The following is an 18,982-nucleotide window of genomic DNA, read 5'->3' as shown; positions in this document are numbered from 1 at the left end:
CCTGCTGATAGGCAAAGCGACCTGTTTTCACTGCAATTCCACTACACACACGACGTATGAATTCAAACATGCAGAAAGGGAGGGTACAGAAGCCAGACAACAGAAACATGGGTTAAGTCAACCAAATATGTAAGACTTTGGGTTGTGATAATAGAGAGGAAAGTATTCATTAGAAAAAAACCTGAGCAGGAGATAGTCAGGAAAAGCACACCCTAACAGCGCGCCTCCAGCATCTCTACTACCAGAAGGATCTTAATTCCTAGTACTAAACAGCAGGAAGCGAGTAGTATTTTAAAGAATAAATAATGATGAATCTTAGTGATTCCCTGAGGAAAGCCAAGTCCTTTACCTCACATGTTCCTGTAGACACCAGAGACCCTCCTCTGTACGCAGGCAGTGTCCCCCCCGCCGCACAGCTCGCCTCCCGCGGTCAGGTCTGCCAGGACAGTCTGACCATGCCAGGTGATGGTATTTATGTTATAGTATAAACATCTCGGAAGAATAAAATGTGACTTAACATCTCCTTCCTCTGTTGTGATCAGATTTTGAAGTTGCTCAGAATAAAGGCAAAAAAAAAAAAAAGGGAATACTAGAGACACAAATAAGGTAAAATATCATTAATTAAATCTGAGAAGGGTACGAGAGAAACATCTAGCCAGAAAATTCTTGGCACTGGGTATTTTTACTCTGACCAACTGCAAAGAGCCTGGAACAGTCAGGAGTAGGATACTGATGCTCCCCGCAAGCCAGCAGTTGTGTAATTTAATAAGCAAGCTCACTCTCAAGCCAGGAATTTACAGCAGGGTCCAGATCTCCCCCTCCCCACGTCCCCACCTCTCTGCACCAGCCGTGGCCGTGCAGCAGCGCACAGGTAGGTACGCGCTGCACGCTCCCATCCAGCTTTCTGCAGCAGATGTCGCAGATGACCTCAAAGCAGCGAAGCAGCTGTGCTAATCCACTTATGAATACCCTTGGGATAAAGGTCTTGGACACTTGTTGTACAAAATATTTCTGCAAACAATGGTGCCTTGTTACTTCCTTACTAGCTACGAATGTAACTTTAAGATTCTTCACAAATACTAGAAGCCGAGCCGTGTGTAAATAACTAAATGCAGTATTTTTAGGATATTCTCTTTTTACGACAAGAACTCATGGGCCTACTTGATACTTTCTGGAGACTAAGGAAGTTTTTAGTCCTGTGTTTTGGCATCAGACTGGATATTTATGAAAACCTGCCCAGTGCAGCCCTCCAAGCACACTGCCAGACGTTTCATTGTTCCATCCGTCTGCTGACAGAGGTACTCTGTGCTAAAAAGCACACTGAGTATTTTCCAATGACCCAGGGGGCAAAGGTCACTTATTATAAATGGATAATGAGACCTAATGCAATGTTCTGAGTGTGGACAAAGAAAGGGTCTATCCATACCCCCTTGTGACTTGGTCATTCAGGCTTTTATTTCCCCTGCACACTTAATGGAGCCAAACAATTGGCAGAAATGCTATACAGAAACTGAGAGAAACTGCTGTATTCTGCCCCTGATAGACAGATACAAATAGTGACCCTGAACCGGCGCCAGAATTCCTCTTACCGCTAACGTGGCAGACAGATGTAACATTCACCCGAAACCCCTATTTAGCCATTTGCTGGCAATTAAACTCACTGACGGAAGCGATAGCACATCAAACCACAGGCTTCAGCTAATGTCAGCTCATTACGTTGCTGCAGGTAAGCAGAGCCAGATAACTTCGTTTTAGCATCTGTTTAATAGGGGGAAAGCTAACAGGTGTCTTGGGCTCTTTTGTGTGAATCCTGGTTCAACTCCATTTTTTTCAGAAACTTCACTGCCGATCTTCAGATAAAATTAGTTCAGCGGACAAATAAAACTTCAAAGAAGATCAGATATACAGAATTTTTTCTGTTAATGCCATTTTACTATGTTCTTTAAAACCTTCTTTTGTCTTTAGCATTTATTATTCTATTTTTCTTTACATTCCACACCCATCTTCAAGAATTCCTATTATGTGAATTAAAACTTGAACTGAAACTCTTCATTGTAATTCAAATAATACAAATTCATTAATAAGTTGGAACTCAGCTACGCTGCTTCCTTTAAAAAGTTTCCAGGACAAAACCATTTAGTATTTGAGCTGTGAATGAAACGCATGGAGTGAGCTACATCCACCCCTGATTTCAGCACGTGGGATCGATGTGACTTGTGTGTATAAGCACTGATACTCACAGAAAGGCTTTTGTTCAGGCTATACCTATGCAAAACATGGCTTTTTATGTCAACGGAAACGAAAAAGCAGACAAACTACTTCTACAAAGCATCCAAAATTCTTCAGAAAGCATTCCGTGCTCTTGGACCCACACTGCACACTACAGACAATAACATATATATTTACACACTTAGAGCATGCAGGGAAAAGCCCTGAAACCAATGAGGATGATAAAGACATCTAAAACCAGAGCAGAGAGGTCCCACCAGGGAGGTGAGGCGAGGGAAGAAACCTGCCCCAAACAAGCAAGCAAGCTGCAAGGGCTCACAGACACAGGTGGTGCTTGTGAATTAAAGCTCGTCGTGGAGACGGTTTGAGGACTAGGCGGTTTTGCTCTTTCCCCTGCAGAGGCTACGTTTGATACTCTGGTCAGGTAACTGTGCCGCGCAATAGCCTGGCAGCCCTAGAGAACGATAGATGCACGCAGCAATGGAGAGTGTCCTTTTATCCCGATGCTTTGTCTTTCGCAGATATTTTAATGACTAACAGGCCAAGAGGATAAAAGTGCTGGAAAAGGCAGGACACAAATTATGTTCTTCCCTGCAAACACGCCTGGCTAAACAGGACTTACGGAAACTCTGCAGTTTCTGTGAACGAGCCCGGTTACCTTTTTCACCCTCTTACCATAAAAGCTATTGAATGTCGTCATCAGCAACAGGTGCATAAACAGTGGAGAAAAATGCAAATATCAAAATGAGTTGTTGGCCTCACAAGCAGACCGCGTGGCAGCAGCTACCTTAAACTACACCATGGAGTTAGACTTGCGCTCAGTAGTTAACAGGGTCCGTTAAAGGCTTTGATACAAATGACAAATGTATTTGTTGACTAGACGGTACTCAATGCTTCAAAACATTTATATGGAAACTGAAGTACAGGCTTGCACACCTAATTGCAGACATCCTCATCTGAAAATAGCGATCCGTACGCACACAGGAAAATATTTCACGATCCAAATACATCCTTGTGACCACCTTTAATCTCAAAGCAGACCTCACATACCGGTAAATGGGAGTAAAACAACACAGGAATCTAGCAAAAAATTCTAGCCAAAAGGCTCGTCTAACAGTGCTGTGTGTTATTAATCACTTTTTCATATTCTTTTCTACCTTTTGAGCTGTATTCCTTTTTCTCTGCAGCATGGAAAAAGGAAGACCCCAACCCCGGAGGTTTCCACAACATTTTGAGCTTGGAGCACACGCAGCAGATGGACAGGTAGAAGCAGCAGATCCGATCTGGCACCAATGTCACTTCTACCCGTCGCAAGCAGACACGCTGCCTTTGGGCCCAGATGCCCATTTTTTGTGTTTTGAAATGCCTTTATCACACAACGTGCTGCTGTGAGCTGCACCGACAACTGTGCAGAGGGTCTGCTTTCCCCAGGAGAACCTTTACATACACCAAGACTTGTTCCCTGGTGAAACTTTGACTTTTTATCTCTTTGATCTTGACTATGCCCTAAATAAAAAAAGAGAGATTTGCTATTCACTGTTAATATTCTTGTCTTTTGGGGATCGTAGAAACTAGAAATAAAATAAATACTCAATTTATCTATAAAACCAATATAAACCTCATGGGTTTATATATATATATAATATAGATATACCTATAGACAATAGCTACATAACTGTTTCTGAATATGCAAAACGCCACGCACATTGGCTCCCTGCTGACGATGTGGCTGGCTAAGACACAGGAGGAGGCAGGTGGGCAGCCGTCCCTGGAAGCGATGCCAAGGCTCCCGCGGGAAGCAGCTGTCTGAGACTCTGGCTGGAAGTAGCCCAGCAACCGGGAGTTCCAGGGGAAAGCGAACATGCAGATGCACTCGCTTGTCACTGACTATTGAATTCATGAGAGGAAACAGCTAAAAGCATGACGAGAAATGAGGTGAAGAAACCCTGAAGACTTTGGAGATCTAGTGGGTCATACTTGCCAGGCCTGCCAAGCACTCAGAATTTGGCTAGACGATAACCTCACAACTTCGAGTCGTATCTGAAAAACCCAATATTCGCTGCTCTACAATTACTAATACAGTTGTTTACGTGAAGCAGGCTGAAAAACCAACTCGGAAAGACGCACTTGGCTTAAAACGTGCTCATAAGACAAAAAGCTGTCAGCTACTTACAGCCAGCAAGAAGATACTGGTAGTACTGCACAGCATCCGCAGCCAGGAGCAGTGGATGGTTTGCATTAAATGGTGGTTGGAGCTCATTCCACTGAGGAGTTCTGAGGTAAAACACAAGACTATTAATATTTAAACTAATAGAGAGAATGTAAATCAGTGTTTCTGTCATCACATGTAATTATCTATACAAGCTCACAAAATGTTTGTAATTATTTAAATTAGCTTGTTCAAACACTGCAGTACACCACAGGCAGTTGAGCAGCAGGACCAAATTGTGCAGATTGTGAGGCAAAGACAATACTTGTTTGTTGACTGCAGCGTGTATTGTGCAGGAAAAAGAAATGATGAGGGTGGTTTAGATTAACTCCGTAAATACATTTAGGGCCATTGTATGTCATGCTGACGTTATACAAACACGCAACAGAAACTGGGGAACTTTTTTGTTCTGTTAACTAGCATTGCTTCGATATCGTAAAGTCATCGAGCATTTACAAACTGTGAAAATAAAGCTGTGTAAAGTTATGGACTATTGATCCAATTAGAATTTTCAATTCCATTACAACCTGCTCATTTCAACAATAATGGTCTAGGAGTCTGTGTTGTAATTTTAATTAGGGTGGGCCATTCCTAAATAGCTTGGTAAATCAAGTATTGATCAATCTAGCCAGCCATAAGCAGCACTAAGGAATACAGGAGCCAAGAAAAATCGATAGAAAAATATTTTAAAATGTCAAAAGCACTGACAACACTTTCTCATCAATTTTTGTTTACTTTCTTCCACATGTCAGGAATAATTTCTTCAACTGTCTAAAGAAATGCTATCTTCAGCTACTTGCAGGATAACTTGCCTAATTCTTTGCAATGCCTCATCGTGGAAACTTCACTCGTGTCTCATGGCACAGTTCTGTGCTTTAACACTATTAAAATAATTGTTTCTAGTCCCTATATCAAAAGCTAATTACAATCTGATCATTTAAAATCACCACGAACTCTACTGAGCTGCAAACACGCCATGTAGTGCCGTGTCTGCAGGAGGAGTTAGATAGTTAACTCCTGTTAGACATGTAAGCACTGACAGAACTACATGAAAAGGTAGGGAAGACCTTGATATTGAGAGTCCTCTCTTCTGATGGAAAACTTGGAGAGTCTTTAAGATAAGCTTTAAGATACAAATGTGAGTGACAATCATGACGCAGTTCATTCATCCCTTCCACAAAAAACCCGATCACGACCATTTTCCAGACAATAAGAGGAAAAAGTAAAAGGAATGAGCTACCTAACCAAAGTCCAGCTGGCTCGTGGGCACGTCACCATTTCCAAAGGTGTGTCATCACTGATCTTTGGAGCAGTGCTCAGCGGACGCGGTTCCAAGACGTGCTCCACCAGGCTACCGTAACAACTGATAATATACAGTGACTCCACAACAAACTGTTTCGACTGATCTGTTTGCAAGAAGAAGGAAGACCTTAGTGCAATAGCACAGATAAGCACCATCTGCTCAGAAGTTATCACAAAGAAATAAAGAAGTTAAATTTAAATGCAAGTCCCATTTTTGAAATACACCAACCTTTTTCTCTTTTCAGACCAGGATTGTTTGCAAACCAGGACCTCGATGATCCAAAGACTGCGGCGACACAAAATTCTCCTCCCACAGACTTACTGGGTGAGATCTGTGGAGCTGGTTTGGATTTGCTTAAAGAAAAAACAAAACAAAATTATGAAAGTTAATTCTCAAAAATTAAGACATCCCTTCCTTAACAGTAATTCTAAGATATTAATTCAGAAATGGTAAAGATCTGCAGTCCCCTTAAGATTTCACAGGATTTACAGATGCTTAGTGCTTCTCAGTAACAGACCCCAAATTCCCCTTGATCACTGAACTCATGAACTTGAAGAACAGCACTGGCTCATAATGGAGAATTAGTTGGACTGTTTAAAAGACCCAATATTGAATATTTGCATTCAACAGAAACAACTTCCAAAGCGAATACAAACATTTATAATTGTAAGTCCTTTTGGAATGAAAATACGGATTCTGGGTCAGTCATCCCAGGTGGTTGGTAATTCCTTGCATTTTCAAAAGCAGCGTAGAAACGATGCCAACACCAATCAGTTGTAGCTCAGCACAGTCCTGATGCCACTGAAGCCACTAGGATCTACGTGATGTGGGCAAACGGGTAAGAGCGAACAACATGCAGGGGATACAAGGAAGGGGAAACAGTGCATACACTCATGAGCTGTGTGTTACATCACATCAAAAGAGATTAAGGTACATTCTCCTCTGAAAAATCCACAATGTGCAGGCAGCACATCCACTGGTTTATCATTGTTTCACTGACCCCTTCTTCAGTGTTCCTCCTCACAGGAACAGTCAGTGTGCCTCCTTACGGACACCTCACACCCCGCTTTGTATGGACTCAAAACTACCTTCAGAGCACTGCCTGTTTCCTCAGGTCATTAAAGCAGGATTTCGCCCTCTCCTCAAGAGAAAAGCTATTGGAGAAGTTCAGCTGGGATTCCTCTTTCCCCACAGTCCCTTTTTTCCCCAGTCTTTGTAACTAGTGTATTTTATATTTCTGTCTCTACTATATTTCTCTGCTCCCTTCTCTTGTTACCTCTCCCTTCTTTCCTTTTTTCTTCTACTAATTTCTTGTTCCAGGTTATATCAGCCTGTGATTTCACAGTCACAGTAACCTGGCTGTTTTTCAAGTAACGATCCTCAATTCTGGCAAGTGTGTGTGTGCATATATGTGTGTACAAATTATTGCAAATATTATGATGGAATTAAGCAGCAGAAAATATTTTAAAACAGCAGAAAGCAACTCAAATACTGTGTGTAATTATAACGGCACTTAATTAATCTTATCCTTTTTTGTTAATGACAAATTACTTGTATACAGGTGAAGCGGTTGAACAGAATGAACCAACAGGGATATTGAAGTAAGAACAGATTATGGATAAACGTAAAAACAACTTAAGACAAGCAAGTTAAACCAAAATTATTCTACAAGCTGGGCTTCTCAAACTCCTGCACCCAGCTGCAGAACCTGCACGTGCCCAAAGACCTACGTCTTGGTCCCTTACAGCTCAGTCCTGATCTCACTGAAATAAATGGCAAACCCTGCACGGATCCCAAACACTTCATTTCCTTCCAACAACCAGCTGTAGTAAGTGACACGTGGAAAATATGGCATGTGGATAAAAGCATACAGCCTGCATCGCTACTGGCAGGCAACCTGAACCACTTAAAATCGCCTTCAACTTGAACTCACCTAAAGCCGCAAACACTTTTTGTGAGGCACACCGGAAATGAGGTCATTCATGAAAATGGGATAAAAGACTAATTGTTTGCCCTCACGCTGTATTTTCAGCCAAGGTTCTGAAAGGGATTTGCAGAAAGTGTAACTGAGCTTCCCAACACCTTGTGCAGTGTTATTGCTCTGCCAGTTTTACCGACGGCTCCCTGAAGCAGGGGGGTTAAGCTGCCAGCCGTAAATCACGCACGCTGCAAGCTGATGCTCACGTGAGTCAGTCAGAAAGGGAAAAAGAAAAGGTCTTTCAAAAGGAATTCCAACACACTGACCCAAGTCAATGGAAATATTAGACAAACTTCCATGGGCTGAGACCAGTCCTGAAGCTCTTGTACACACAGAAGCTAGAATGTCCCAAAAGGGCAATTGCAATTTATAGTCAGTAACTTCGATATTGAACCACCACAAAGCACTTAATATCCAACTGTTAAAACTATGGCTATGGACTACTGGGCCAGAAATCCGTGTTCCGAAAAGTTCCTGACTATAAATATACAACCTTGCTTGCAGGGGCACTTCATGACCTATATTAAAATATTCAAATTTATATTAGCATATTTATTTATTAGAAACGTGAGCAAATGCTATTCTCAAGTACAAACTGGAGTAAACTTCTACAGAGATATAAGTGACTTCAATTTCTGCAAGCCTTTAAGCAGGAGGGCATCTGGAAGTCTAACCCCGTGTTTAGTGAATAGTGTCCACACTTTCACCCCCAGACCTCTGCTCAAATACAGATCTAAACAGCCTGGGAGGAAACAGTCTAAGCTACGTCCTATTTGCATCATGTCTTTACAACGTTCATCTTTTGAGTCAGGCATTTAAGTGCTGGTTTCAGTGCCAAGGCATTTGCCCTTCAGGAATGATGTTCTGTAGACAGAAAGAGCAGACCTTATAAAACACGATTACTCATGTGGTTAAACTTAGTCCTGCTAAGAAATGAAGACAAACAAACAAACAAAAAAGACTGAAAAATCTGCTGAGATGTCAACAAGTCTGTTCTGAGAACTATTGTAACTAAGGATTCTTTCATTTTGCCACCATTTGTACTTTATCCCCAAGTTTTCATCAATACATTCCAGCTCAAATTTCTCCTCTTCGGTAACAGGAACGCCATTAGAAAAACATATTTTCACATCATTGTGATATTTTAACAACTTGGAAACTATAAATCCTCATTATTATGTAGATGCAAACATCCCCTCAGCTTTATAAATGATAACAAAACAATGATGTTGAAGGTAGGTGGTGAATGACTTGTTTCTGCTACGAACTCCTGCTCCTTCCTTGCTCTTAGCCTGTCAGCACTTCATAAATTTTTCCAAGAACTGAAGTTAGGGCATGTTCGGCCTCACTTTTAAGAACAGTTAATTTAAAAGAATATGCTAATTTTCAAAAGATTGTACCATATTCTTACTGCAAAGGGTTGCAACGCAGGACGAAGTGCAGGTTGTTGGGAATCAACACTGAAAACCAGAAGGTGAAGCTAATGGGACCCAAGCATTCACCCTTTTAATTTCAATCTTCCACAGGAGGAACAAGAGTGCTGTATTTAAGGCACAAGGAGGATAAAAAGGCAGTGTGCTTTTTCCTGCCTGGGTCTACCCAACTATGTAACTACACCAAGAATTCAATGAGACACAGCAGGATTCACATTTCGATTGTATCTGTGCAGAAACCCACAGCAGGATTAGAACAGTAATAAAACCCCTTTCACTTGCGTAGTTCTTGTTCTGCTAGAACTTCAGTAAGGGCTGTGCCTCAGCTGAAGACCACCTTCGCGTCATTTCAGTCACCAAGAGCTGACATTCACCTGAAGTCAAGGACAAAGTCACCTAGTGAAAGTCAAGTTAATCCCACCTCCACCTAAACAGCACAGTATTGGGGAAATCTGTGTGGTTGACAATAATCGACTCCTCTAATATGATTTTGGAGGAATATTTCCATTTTAAAGGCAGGAGCACCGAGATGTAGATGTATATGAGTCCACTGAAAAACATACGTGAGCATTTTCTACTTAAGTGACATAAAAAGTGATGGGAGTCAACTAAAGAAGAAAATTAAGACGTCACTTTGTCAGATCTTAAAAAGAAATTAAGAGACTCAGCAATACCGTGCAAGTTCTTTCATGTCGACAACACAACAAGATTAAGAGCTCCTGAGACGATTCAGTGCTACCACTTGTTGACTTTTGTAACGAATCGAACTTTGGAAATGGATTCTGTTAGCTCTTTAGAAAAACAGTAACTAATGACTGTATTTTAACTAGTTTAGTTTTTCATTTATTTTTATACTTTTTGTAAGAAAGAATGAATACTACCAAAATATTTAGAAAAGCACAGGTAACTACGAAAACCAGAGGCCATGCAGTACAGCAGTGGAGTGTTCCTAAAGAGCTTTATGTCTCATAAAATACTGCTGGCTCTTAAATTACTCTTTAAGTTGACAGTCAAACAAGTGACATGATTTAAAAATAAACTGCATACATATGAAACAAAGGAACTGCTTTACAAATTCAAATATTACCAATCAAATAGAGTCTGCAAAGATTGAGAATGACGTTGGTTTTCTGTCCGTAACAAACAGGCTTCAAATACATCAGATTCATAGAAACAAAAGCACTTATCTACAACCCCGCAGCTAAAGCCACTGAAATGGCAACATCTCTGCTATCTGAAGGTAAAAGTTTTATCTGGACTACCTAAGCAGCAACAAAAGCATCAGGAGAAAAATACTGCATGAAATTTGCAATTACACATACAATTACTGAAAAAACGTATCTCTCTCAAAATACATAAATTTTAACTCACTTATCATTGTGTGTAAGACTAGAAAACAAAGACATGGTTCCAGCTGTCAGATCATGAATAAAGCACGAAGAAACAAGAAAAGAAATGGTAGGCTCCTTTATTCACCAAGCAGCAAGCTGTCAAATCTCCATTCATCTTGTTTACACAATTTTAGTTCTCATTAAGACCTTAATGGAAACAACATGATTTCTACCCACCCCCTAAAGTGTGTTTTTTATCCTAATTTCTCTCTAGGCTAGTAAAGACCATATTTTTGAGCTAGCACTGGCATTAAACAAACCACAAAAGAGTCTTGTGAAAGACAGGCAACAATTTTTGAGTCTATTTCATAATTTCCCCTCTTTAATCCAGGCCTTTTAATCTTGCCTCAGTCTAAAATAATTTCTGTCTGAGAAGTGTCTCTGCTGCTTCATCCAACGGTGACGGACCTACCCATTTGCTAAGACAATCCACTTTACAAACTCTTCTTCCAGAGCCTTCTCAGTTCTCAGATCACCATCAGATGACATACTCGGGTACATCGTGAACTGCCTTGAGAAAGGGTTCTTGGGCAGACTACTTCAGTACCCAGATCTTCTCTAGGAATAATAAGGCAATGTCACCTTCCTTCCGTTAGCGTCGTACTTAGTGCCTTTGCTTTTCCTGCCTTTGGTAGAGCTCCCATACCCCTCATCAGCTGTCCCCTGCCATTCTCTTCAGAAGTCTGTATCCTAACAAAGTGTTTAAGAAGTTCTTTCTGCTGATGATAATATTTTGACACAGATGTAAAGGGGTGATAGATGTGGAACAAATTTCTAGCAGGAGAAACAAGAGCCGTAGGCAAACACTCTATACTGACAGACATAGCTAGTAAGTGTCCTTAGCTAAACTCAAAAAAACCCCCAAACACACACAAGAATCCCCCAAAAGCTCCTAGCTGGAAGTTGCTGTGTTTTCTAAGAAAGCTGTAAGATGTTCAGACTTCTTCCATTCTCTGTGCCTAACCCCCATCTCATTACAAAAAGGTGGCTGGAGGTTATGTAGCCCTGAGTGAATACTGAACCAAACTCCATCAGAGGGAAATTTGCTAACCCCTGGTTTTCCCTCTGTCTGTATTTTTGTAATAGCTGCAGTTTTACACATTAAAATGAAAACCTCTTATTGTTTCGAATATCCCGATTTTAATGAACTGTGGGTTTTTTTCTCCAAGTGTGATAAGCCTCCCTTTTTTTCAGTGCCCATTCTACTTGCTTCATCTCTCTTACTGCTATACTTTACTGTCCACTCACTGCTAATCTGGCTTATTTTTGAGAGGTCACTGCCAATGTTTTCAGTCCGTAAGCAGCTTAGTGCTGCAATAAGAAAGGAAGCTGTATAGAAAATGAGGCTCATTTTGGAAAGATACTGCAATCATTTTTGCCCACTGGGAAATAATTTACTTCTTCAACTCCTCTGCTACTTAAAAATTAAATGCTCTCTCACAGCTAAAAACAAAAAAAAAAGTGAATGCATTTCTTTGGCAATGCTTGATGGGGAACATGAATCCATCGTTTGAAAGCAAAATTATGCAGTGCTTCCACCTATGGATCAGCCATGCAAGGAAACAAATTAAAAAAATAATCCAGAATTAAAAAGTCTAAGCACAGAGGACAGCAAATGAATTATAGGCATGCTGGGTTTGAACTGGGAACTCACCATGGAGCTTTTATGGAAAAACATCCTGCTCCAAACAGGTAAGGTCTTCATGTAAAGGGGAAAAATGCACAGGAATTAGATGAGAACTCGATTACCAACAAGTACACTGTATATCATGCTATTAAGATTTATGCAGAAGGTAAACAAAACAGATTTTATAACAACCCATGATGCCCGGAAAGAGATGGAGACCTCTAACGTCACCAGCGTGCTGACGCTCGCACACGGAACTGCTCACGTCAAGTCTCACCGCCAATGCACCACGTCCCGAGGCAGGAGCTGGCAGGTGGCCCTGCATGCACAACGGCGGGCAATGCCTCGGTGGCAAGCGAGCCTTAACGTCGTCACCGACGTCACACACAGCTTAGGTCACTTTCCTGAAATCTCCGGACAAATCTGAGCCAAGAGCCTCAAATAGACATTGAAGTCAAAACTAACAGAAAATTAGCAATAACTATGTGGGTGTTTTCCAGGGAACACCGATGGTCTGAGCGGGACCGTTTTACAGGTTTACTGGAAAGAGGCAAGTCCTGAGTAAAAACAATGGCAGGTACAAGCACAACCTTTTACAGAAAATTACTCAGCCCTTTTCCTAGGATAGAAACACACCATTAAATTAAAAATCTTTGGCAAGTGTATGACACAGCAATCTTATTGCCCCACTTAAAACCTTGCATGGAATGCAGGACAGAGAACCCTAACTTATTTCTGATGTATTTGATGCTAAAAATCACCTGATACAGAGCTTTGGGCTTTGGCCACTCCATAATTTATCTATACCATGATTTTGCTTTATTTTTTGTTCAAGTATTTCACACAGTGTATAGTTTTTTAAAAGTGGAACCATACTCCATTAAATTTGGTGCACTTTTACTGGATACCTCCCCTGTTCTTCACATCACCCTTGAAAAAGCCATCGCCATACTGACATTTGCATAAAATCTCAAAAGGAGGAACAGGAGGTAAATTTAGAGCTACTCACATGCTCAAGGCTTCTTTGACTGTCATTTAGGATGTAACAACATCCACAAAATTGCTGAATAATTGATTTCGTACATGCCAATATGTCATTTTTCTTTTTATACTTTAACTCAGTCATAAATTCTGGCGAGTTGAAACACACAAAACATTTTCAGGCAATGAACTAACAGCAAAAATCTATCACAGAAAGATGTACGAAGTGCTGAGCCATATGCCAACAAAATTAAAAGGATATCGGCCTGATAAAAAAGATTTCTGCGCACTCAATTTGACACACGCACATGAAAACATTGTCTTCAAAAAAACATTTATGTGAAGGTACAAACCTAAGACATATTCTTCAACATTCAAAGATGTAAAAATCCAATAAAGAACAGAATGTTGCAGAAAAAAACTCTATTTTTTTTATTAGCAATATAGGCCAAAAGTGTATTTTGAACTCTGAACGACGGACCAGCCTTTAACTGTCCGTATGGAAATAAACGCTTGGTTAACACTTTGCGGGGACCAGCCGCCTTTCTGGCCATAGCGTGTCACCTTTGAACCATGATAAAACCCAACTCGATTGTGGGAACTGTACCAGCTCCTACCCAGCCAACACATCCTGTCCCCGAGCCGAGGACCATTCGAGCGGCTCAGCAGCCCAGCCCAGCACCACTGCACTGCTTAAATATTGAACGGAGCGTAACGTCTTCTGCATAACCCAGAGCTGCGAGCGTTTAAACCCGGCAAAGTAGCTAGGGTAAACGTGAAGAGTCGCTGGAGGCTGCTCAAATCCGACCGGGCGCTTACGATTTCTACTTTATGGTCCTGGATGTTTTGGCCAGTATTTTTTTTTATTTACTCTCTGCCTCAGTTTCTCTGTCTGCAAAAAGCAGGGAAATGACATTTAGCTGAGCTCATCAGAACATTTTAGCAGATAACACAGGCTTTTTTTTTTCCACATTGTACCGTGGTGACCTGATTACACTTGCAAATTAACAAATTCTATTTTAATTACAAATTGAGCCAGGTGGATACATGCTTCAATTAAGGGTTTTGCTCGTTTGCTTTTAACATGGATACAAAAATCTCGTATCAGGAAGAAAAGTAGTAATGCTTTCAAAGACTACAGCAGAGTCTTAATAAAAAGCCTGAAATGTGAGGGAGAAAACAGCATTTCCTTCCTGTTCATGAGACCTCATTTCTTTGAAGATGGCCATTTTTTTCCTATGATATTTACATACGCAATTGTTCGCTATTTCCTTCACATAATATGGATGTTATGTGAATTGAGGGAGAGCGAATGTACCAATTACAGGAGAACCCAACCTTGAAAAGACAGCACCAGATGGCCACGCTCGGTGACAGTAACAGAGCAACGCCAAGGCACAAACTCACTGAGGTTCCCCGTTCTCAAAGCTAGTGAGAAATTCCAAAGGAAAATTATGGAATTAAGATGATTTATGATTCAAAATTCCAACTCAATTTTCTTGATTTCTTACGTGACTTTGAGTTTCAGCAAGTGGAACAGTGAAACATTCTTTGATTTTGTGTTACCACGTTCCAAGTTTTTAAGCTTTTAATAAGCTGTGCAATACCCACTGCATCTCGCCCTCAACGCTCGATGTTGCCGTAGCGAGAATCCTTTCATAAACAGTGACATCTGAACAAAATCGCTGTATTCCCTATCAATTACAAATCACTACAGTGGCTGCTTTGTTACTTTTGCTTCAGCCTGCAGGAAAACTGAACCACTGCACTGAGTTCTTTAGCTGTACTTTTAAATTTTTTTCTTGACTTTTTTATTTACTTTTTCCTACTCAATTCTATCATGACATCATGACTTTGCACTCCTTATTTTTGTTTGCTTCAGTAGTAGAACCTGGGATAAATTAGGCTTTCCGAGTAAAAATAAACCAAGTGGATATCAGTGATTTTCAGTACATATAAGCAATGCAAAACACTAACATGGTAAAATTGCACCAGACACTTCACCTACTTCTCCCTTTCCTTGTTGGGGGTGGAATAAGGAATGGGATGAAGAAGGGATCACGCTTCTTGTTTAAAACCACACTAGGTAAATCTTTTGGATGGAAAAAAGTAAGGCGTATTCCTTTTCCTCCATGTCTCTGTTCTGACAAGTCCCAGCTAATGCAGGTAACATCCTGGTGTTTCACTAAAGCTCTAACGAAGCTGAGAGTGAAGTATGATACAAATATAATGACCGTATCCCTTGAGAGAGTTAAAACAAATGCTGCTGTTCGAGCAGCCAGCTTTTACAATAGTTTTTCTTTTGAGGCAATTATTGTAGCTTTTATTTCCCTCCTTCCTATTAGAGCTCATCTGTGTCCCCACATTCTTACAAACTGGAAACTAACTACAACTCATTCCACAAACACAGGGAACGTTTATAGAGCTACTGCAAAGCACAAAGCTGTCTTCTAACATATCCTGATTCACTGCCTTTTATAGACAAGCACGAGATGGATCATAGAGCTCTTCCCCTTTCGAATCTATAAGCTCTTTGTAAATGAGCAATGAATTAACCCATTCACCAGACTTGCAGAGGAATTCAGCATCAGTGTTAAAATTTTGAGGGGGAAACTGAGGCACAGATATAGAAAGACTTATTAAATGTAGCTCTTTTACTGTCTTACATCTCCCTAATCTTTAAAACATAAGATGCTTCCTCAGTCATTAGCGTTAGAGCCCCTTTGGGAAAGCCTATCTGCCCCTCAGAATGTGCTGACAGAACAAACTCCAGGAAAGCGAGTCAAAGCGATGACAAAAGAGAGGGACAAAAATTAAGTGCTTCATGAAGGTGCAGAAGTTACAATGAGAGACTTGAAGAAGCAAGGGAAGAAACAGAGGGCAGGGAATGAGGAAGCGATAGGGACGGCCAGAAGGGAGGTAACGCTCTGAGATACTCAGCGTCGAGAAGGTAAATTGTATTCAGAGTAAGAGTTGAATGACTGATCAGAAAAAGTGCCAAAATCTACAGGTTTGCATGGGAAAAAAAGCCTCTGTGATGAACAACGTGGTAATGACTCAAGTCCGGATCCTGGTCTTTCATTCCCATAGGGCCACAGTGAACACTTTAAAAAAATTTACTGCCATTCCACCCGTCAAGTGAAACGACATGCTCTGCAGCCCCGCCTCAGACCACGGGTATTAAGAGCACTGATCAGTCCTTTCAGTACCTGACAAATATTATGCTGTCTTGGATACTAGCAGAACAAAACCCAGCGTGACCTCTTGGTTAAAAGAACCAGCAAAACTGAATTAAGATGTCCAGTACTAAAGAAGCTTTTCACATGTTAAAAGCAACTAAAGCGGGCAAAGCCAGAGCTGCTAATTATACGGTATTCTTTTAGTCTTCTTTTTACTTTTCGAAATGTACTGCAACAGATTAAATTTTTAATTCTCCAAAAGCAGCAACAACGGAAAAAGAATCTGCTTTCAGAGCCACTGAGCAGCGACTGTAAAATCCAACTGATAGCGAGTCGGTCTCCTTTTCTGATCACTGCACAATCACAAGGTTAAGCAGCTGCTCCCAAGGAAGAGCCTTGTTTCCTCGGAGCGGTGCTTAAAGGTGCTGACCATGTAGGTGTAAATACAGCTGTCTTTTGCCATTTGCAGTAATACATGCCTCCTACACTTCCCAGCGCCAGGCAGATGGTCGCTGTCCTGTCTAAATATTACACTGTACAGACTTACATCGCTATGTGTTTCTAGAAATATGAGGGCAGATGTTAAATATGTTAAACACACGCTTTGCCCCCTGGAGGTTTAAGTTAAGGCTGCTGTCTCAATTTGGTCATTTTAGGCATGCCAGGCTTCTTGGATCCTAGGCATTCTTCTTAAATCCCTGCTTTATAAATACAGCTTTTCAAGTTAATGTTGTGTTCTTTCATCAAATCTTTTGGATGCAGAACAAATGAAGGAAGCTTTCGGCTTAGCATGACACATCTACACAGGCTTCGCTGAAAATTATGATCCTCATTCATGAAAACTCTATTTACACAGCAGGGTATTTCCCATGACTGTTGTTTTCCCTCCTTACATAAGCCTCACTGAATATTTTAAATTTAATTAGTTTAAAAGATTGCACAAAATAATAGAGCTGGGACAGTTTGTGAATAGTAAAATCTACTTAAAAAAAACCATGAATATGAAAACTCTCCGAATATGTTAAAGATATTTAAAAATATTAAACAGAATGCAGACTTATTACATTTGCAGTAGTTGTAGAAAAGTTTGCTGGTATCCACAGCATGAGGGAAACAGCCTTTGTGAAGGCCAGTGCATGAATTACTGTTGTAAAGCAAGAGCTTTTTACCAAATCATCATCCTATCATCCCACCTCCCCCCCTGGCAGACCCCCCCGATGGCTTTTTATTTTCTTTCCATGTCTTGTCCCACCTAACTCTAAGTGTCTATTCCACTCCTCAGCGCTGCCAACAGAGCCCAGAATTACAGTTCTGTCCTTCTCTGACTGTACTCAAGCCACCTTTTGGGTTTCTTCCCCTCTCTGAGGACCAACACACACACACCCCAACCTCTCTCTGATCCACCCTCATCCCAGAGCGTGCCTTTCTGTACTTTCAAAATTCACCTGACTACTAGTGCAATCTTTCCCTCACGTATGTTTAATTTGTAAGAAAAAAAAAGGCAAAAATTAGGAACTGAAATGTATGTGTAGAAGAACTGAACCACAACATTACCCTCCTACTGCTTCCTTAGTGTTTCCTAAGTTCCTTTTACAATTCTCTAGGAAGCTGAGGAGCTTATCTGCAGTCAGCCTCTGTGCTCAGGGTGATGGCGTGTTTGTAGCTCACGATTTGGCTCAACAAGCCTAATGAAATTCCTGTTTCCAGCAGCGTGAGCAGGACTGGACTGTCAGACAGACGTGTATCTAGATACCCGTGTACACGACAATAGGTGTGTAAACCTCAGAACGCCGTCGTGCAGACAGTGCACTGAACAAAACAGTAACAGATTTTACAGGATGTCCCGAACACTCAAGCACAGAATATGGGGATTGCTCAGAGAGAGAGGGAATATCCACAGGCTCTCGCATGAAAACTAATTGCCAGTTCACAAAACAGAAGGTAAAATTCACCTCGCTATGAGGGTCTGAGCAAGACAGTGCCTGCACCTGTTTGCCAAAACGCAGGAAATGTTATGAACCTGCAGGACTCCCCACTGTTCTGTCCAGCCACACGCCATACTCAATCTATTTTTCTTAAAAATATAAAAGCCATCTGTAGATTAATGGATCGGACTTTTAACTAGAAAATATTCAGGGATTTGAACAATCAAGAAGTGAGAGGGGAAAGAATATAACAATCACTCACTAGCTTTATGTATTAATTGCAAAAAGATTTGAAAATTAGCAAGAGAAAAATATCAACTGTTGGAACCGTATCAATTAACTTGAAATTGTTACAGTTTATGAAGCTCACAAAATCTTCTTAGTCATTACAACATACATGTATTTAGTAGCACTTTTCACAACAACTATTTTGAAGTGTTTTATCACGGCACAGTGGAAGTACCACAGCGCAGCTGGCTCCGGGAGGAAAGTCCGCACGTGAATTTCATAGTACCGAACAGTCACTTCAGAGGAAAAATAAGGTCAAGAAAACACCAGGCTTAAGTTTTGTCGTTATGCTCAACCTGGCTTTCTCTCCTTCCATTGCTGATAGCCAAAAATCATTTCTGCTTGAAAAGTTTGGAAATCAAAAGAAACAAACTTAAAAAAAAAAGTAACCTCACAACTTATTCTGATTGAATACAGCCCCGCTTACATTTCATAGCAA

The 18,982-nt window shown here is 40.8% G+C and overlaps 1 protein-coding gene across 1 annotated transcript in view; it reads right to left on the bottom strand.

Moving 5' to 3' along the window:
* The window catches only part of LOC104489235 (breast carcinoma-amplified sequence 3-like), a gene marked incomplete at its 3' end in the record, with an annotated part of 42,476 nt that overhangs the window by 15,697 nt on the left and 7,797 nt on the right, over positions 1-18,982 (bottom strand). Inside the window, exons 4-6 of the mRNA XM_010131377.1 lie at positions 5,970-6,094; positions 5,679-5,844; positions 4,403-4,503 (exon numbers count right to left, since the gene is read on the bottom strand). Of these exons, the coding sequence (XP_010129679.1) occupies positions 4,403-4,503; positions 5,679-5,844; positions 5,970-6,094 (392 nt within the window). The remainder of the gene's footprint in view (positions 1-4,402; positions 4,504-5,678; positions 5,845-5,969; positions 6,095-18,982) is intronic.

The sequence above is a fragment of the Buceros rhinoceros genome, unplaced genomic scaffold (assembly GCF_000710305.1).
Source record: "Buceros rhinoceros silvestris isolate BGI_N320 unplaced genomic scaffold, ASM71030v1 scaffold2412, whole genome shotgun sequence".
In the NCBI taxonomy this organism is placed as follows: domain Eukaryota; kingdom Metazoa; phylum Chordata; class Aves; order Bucerotiformes; family Bucerotidae; genus Buceros; species Buceros rhinoceros.
This window is presented reverse-complemented; position numbering and strand designations above follow the sequence as displayed.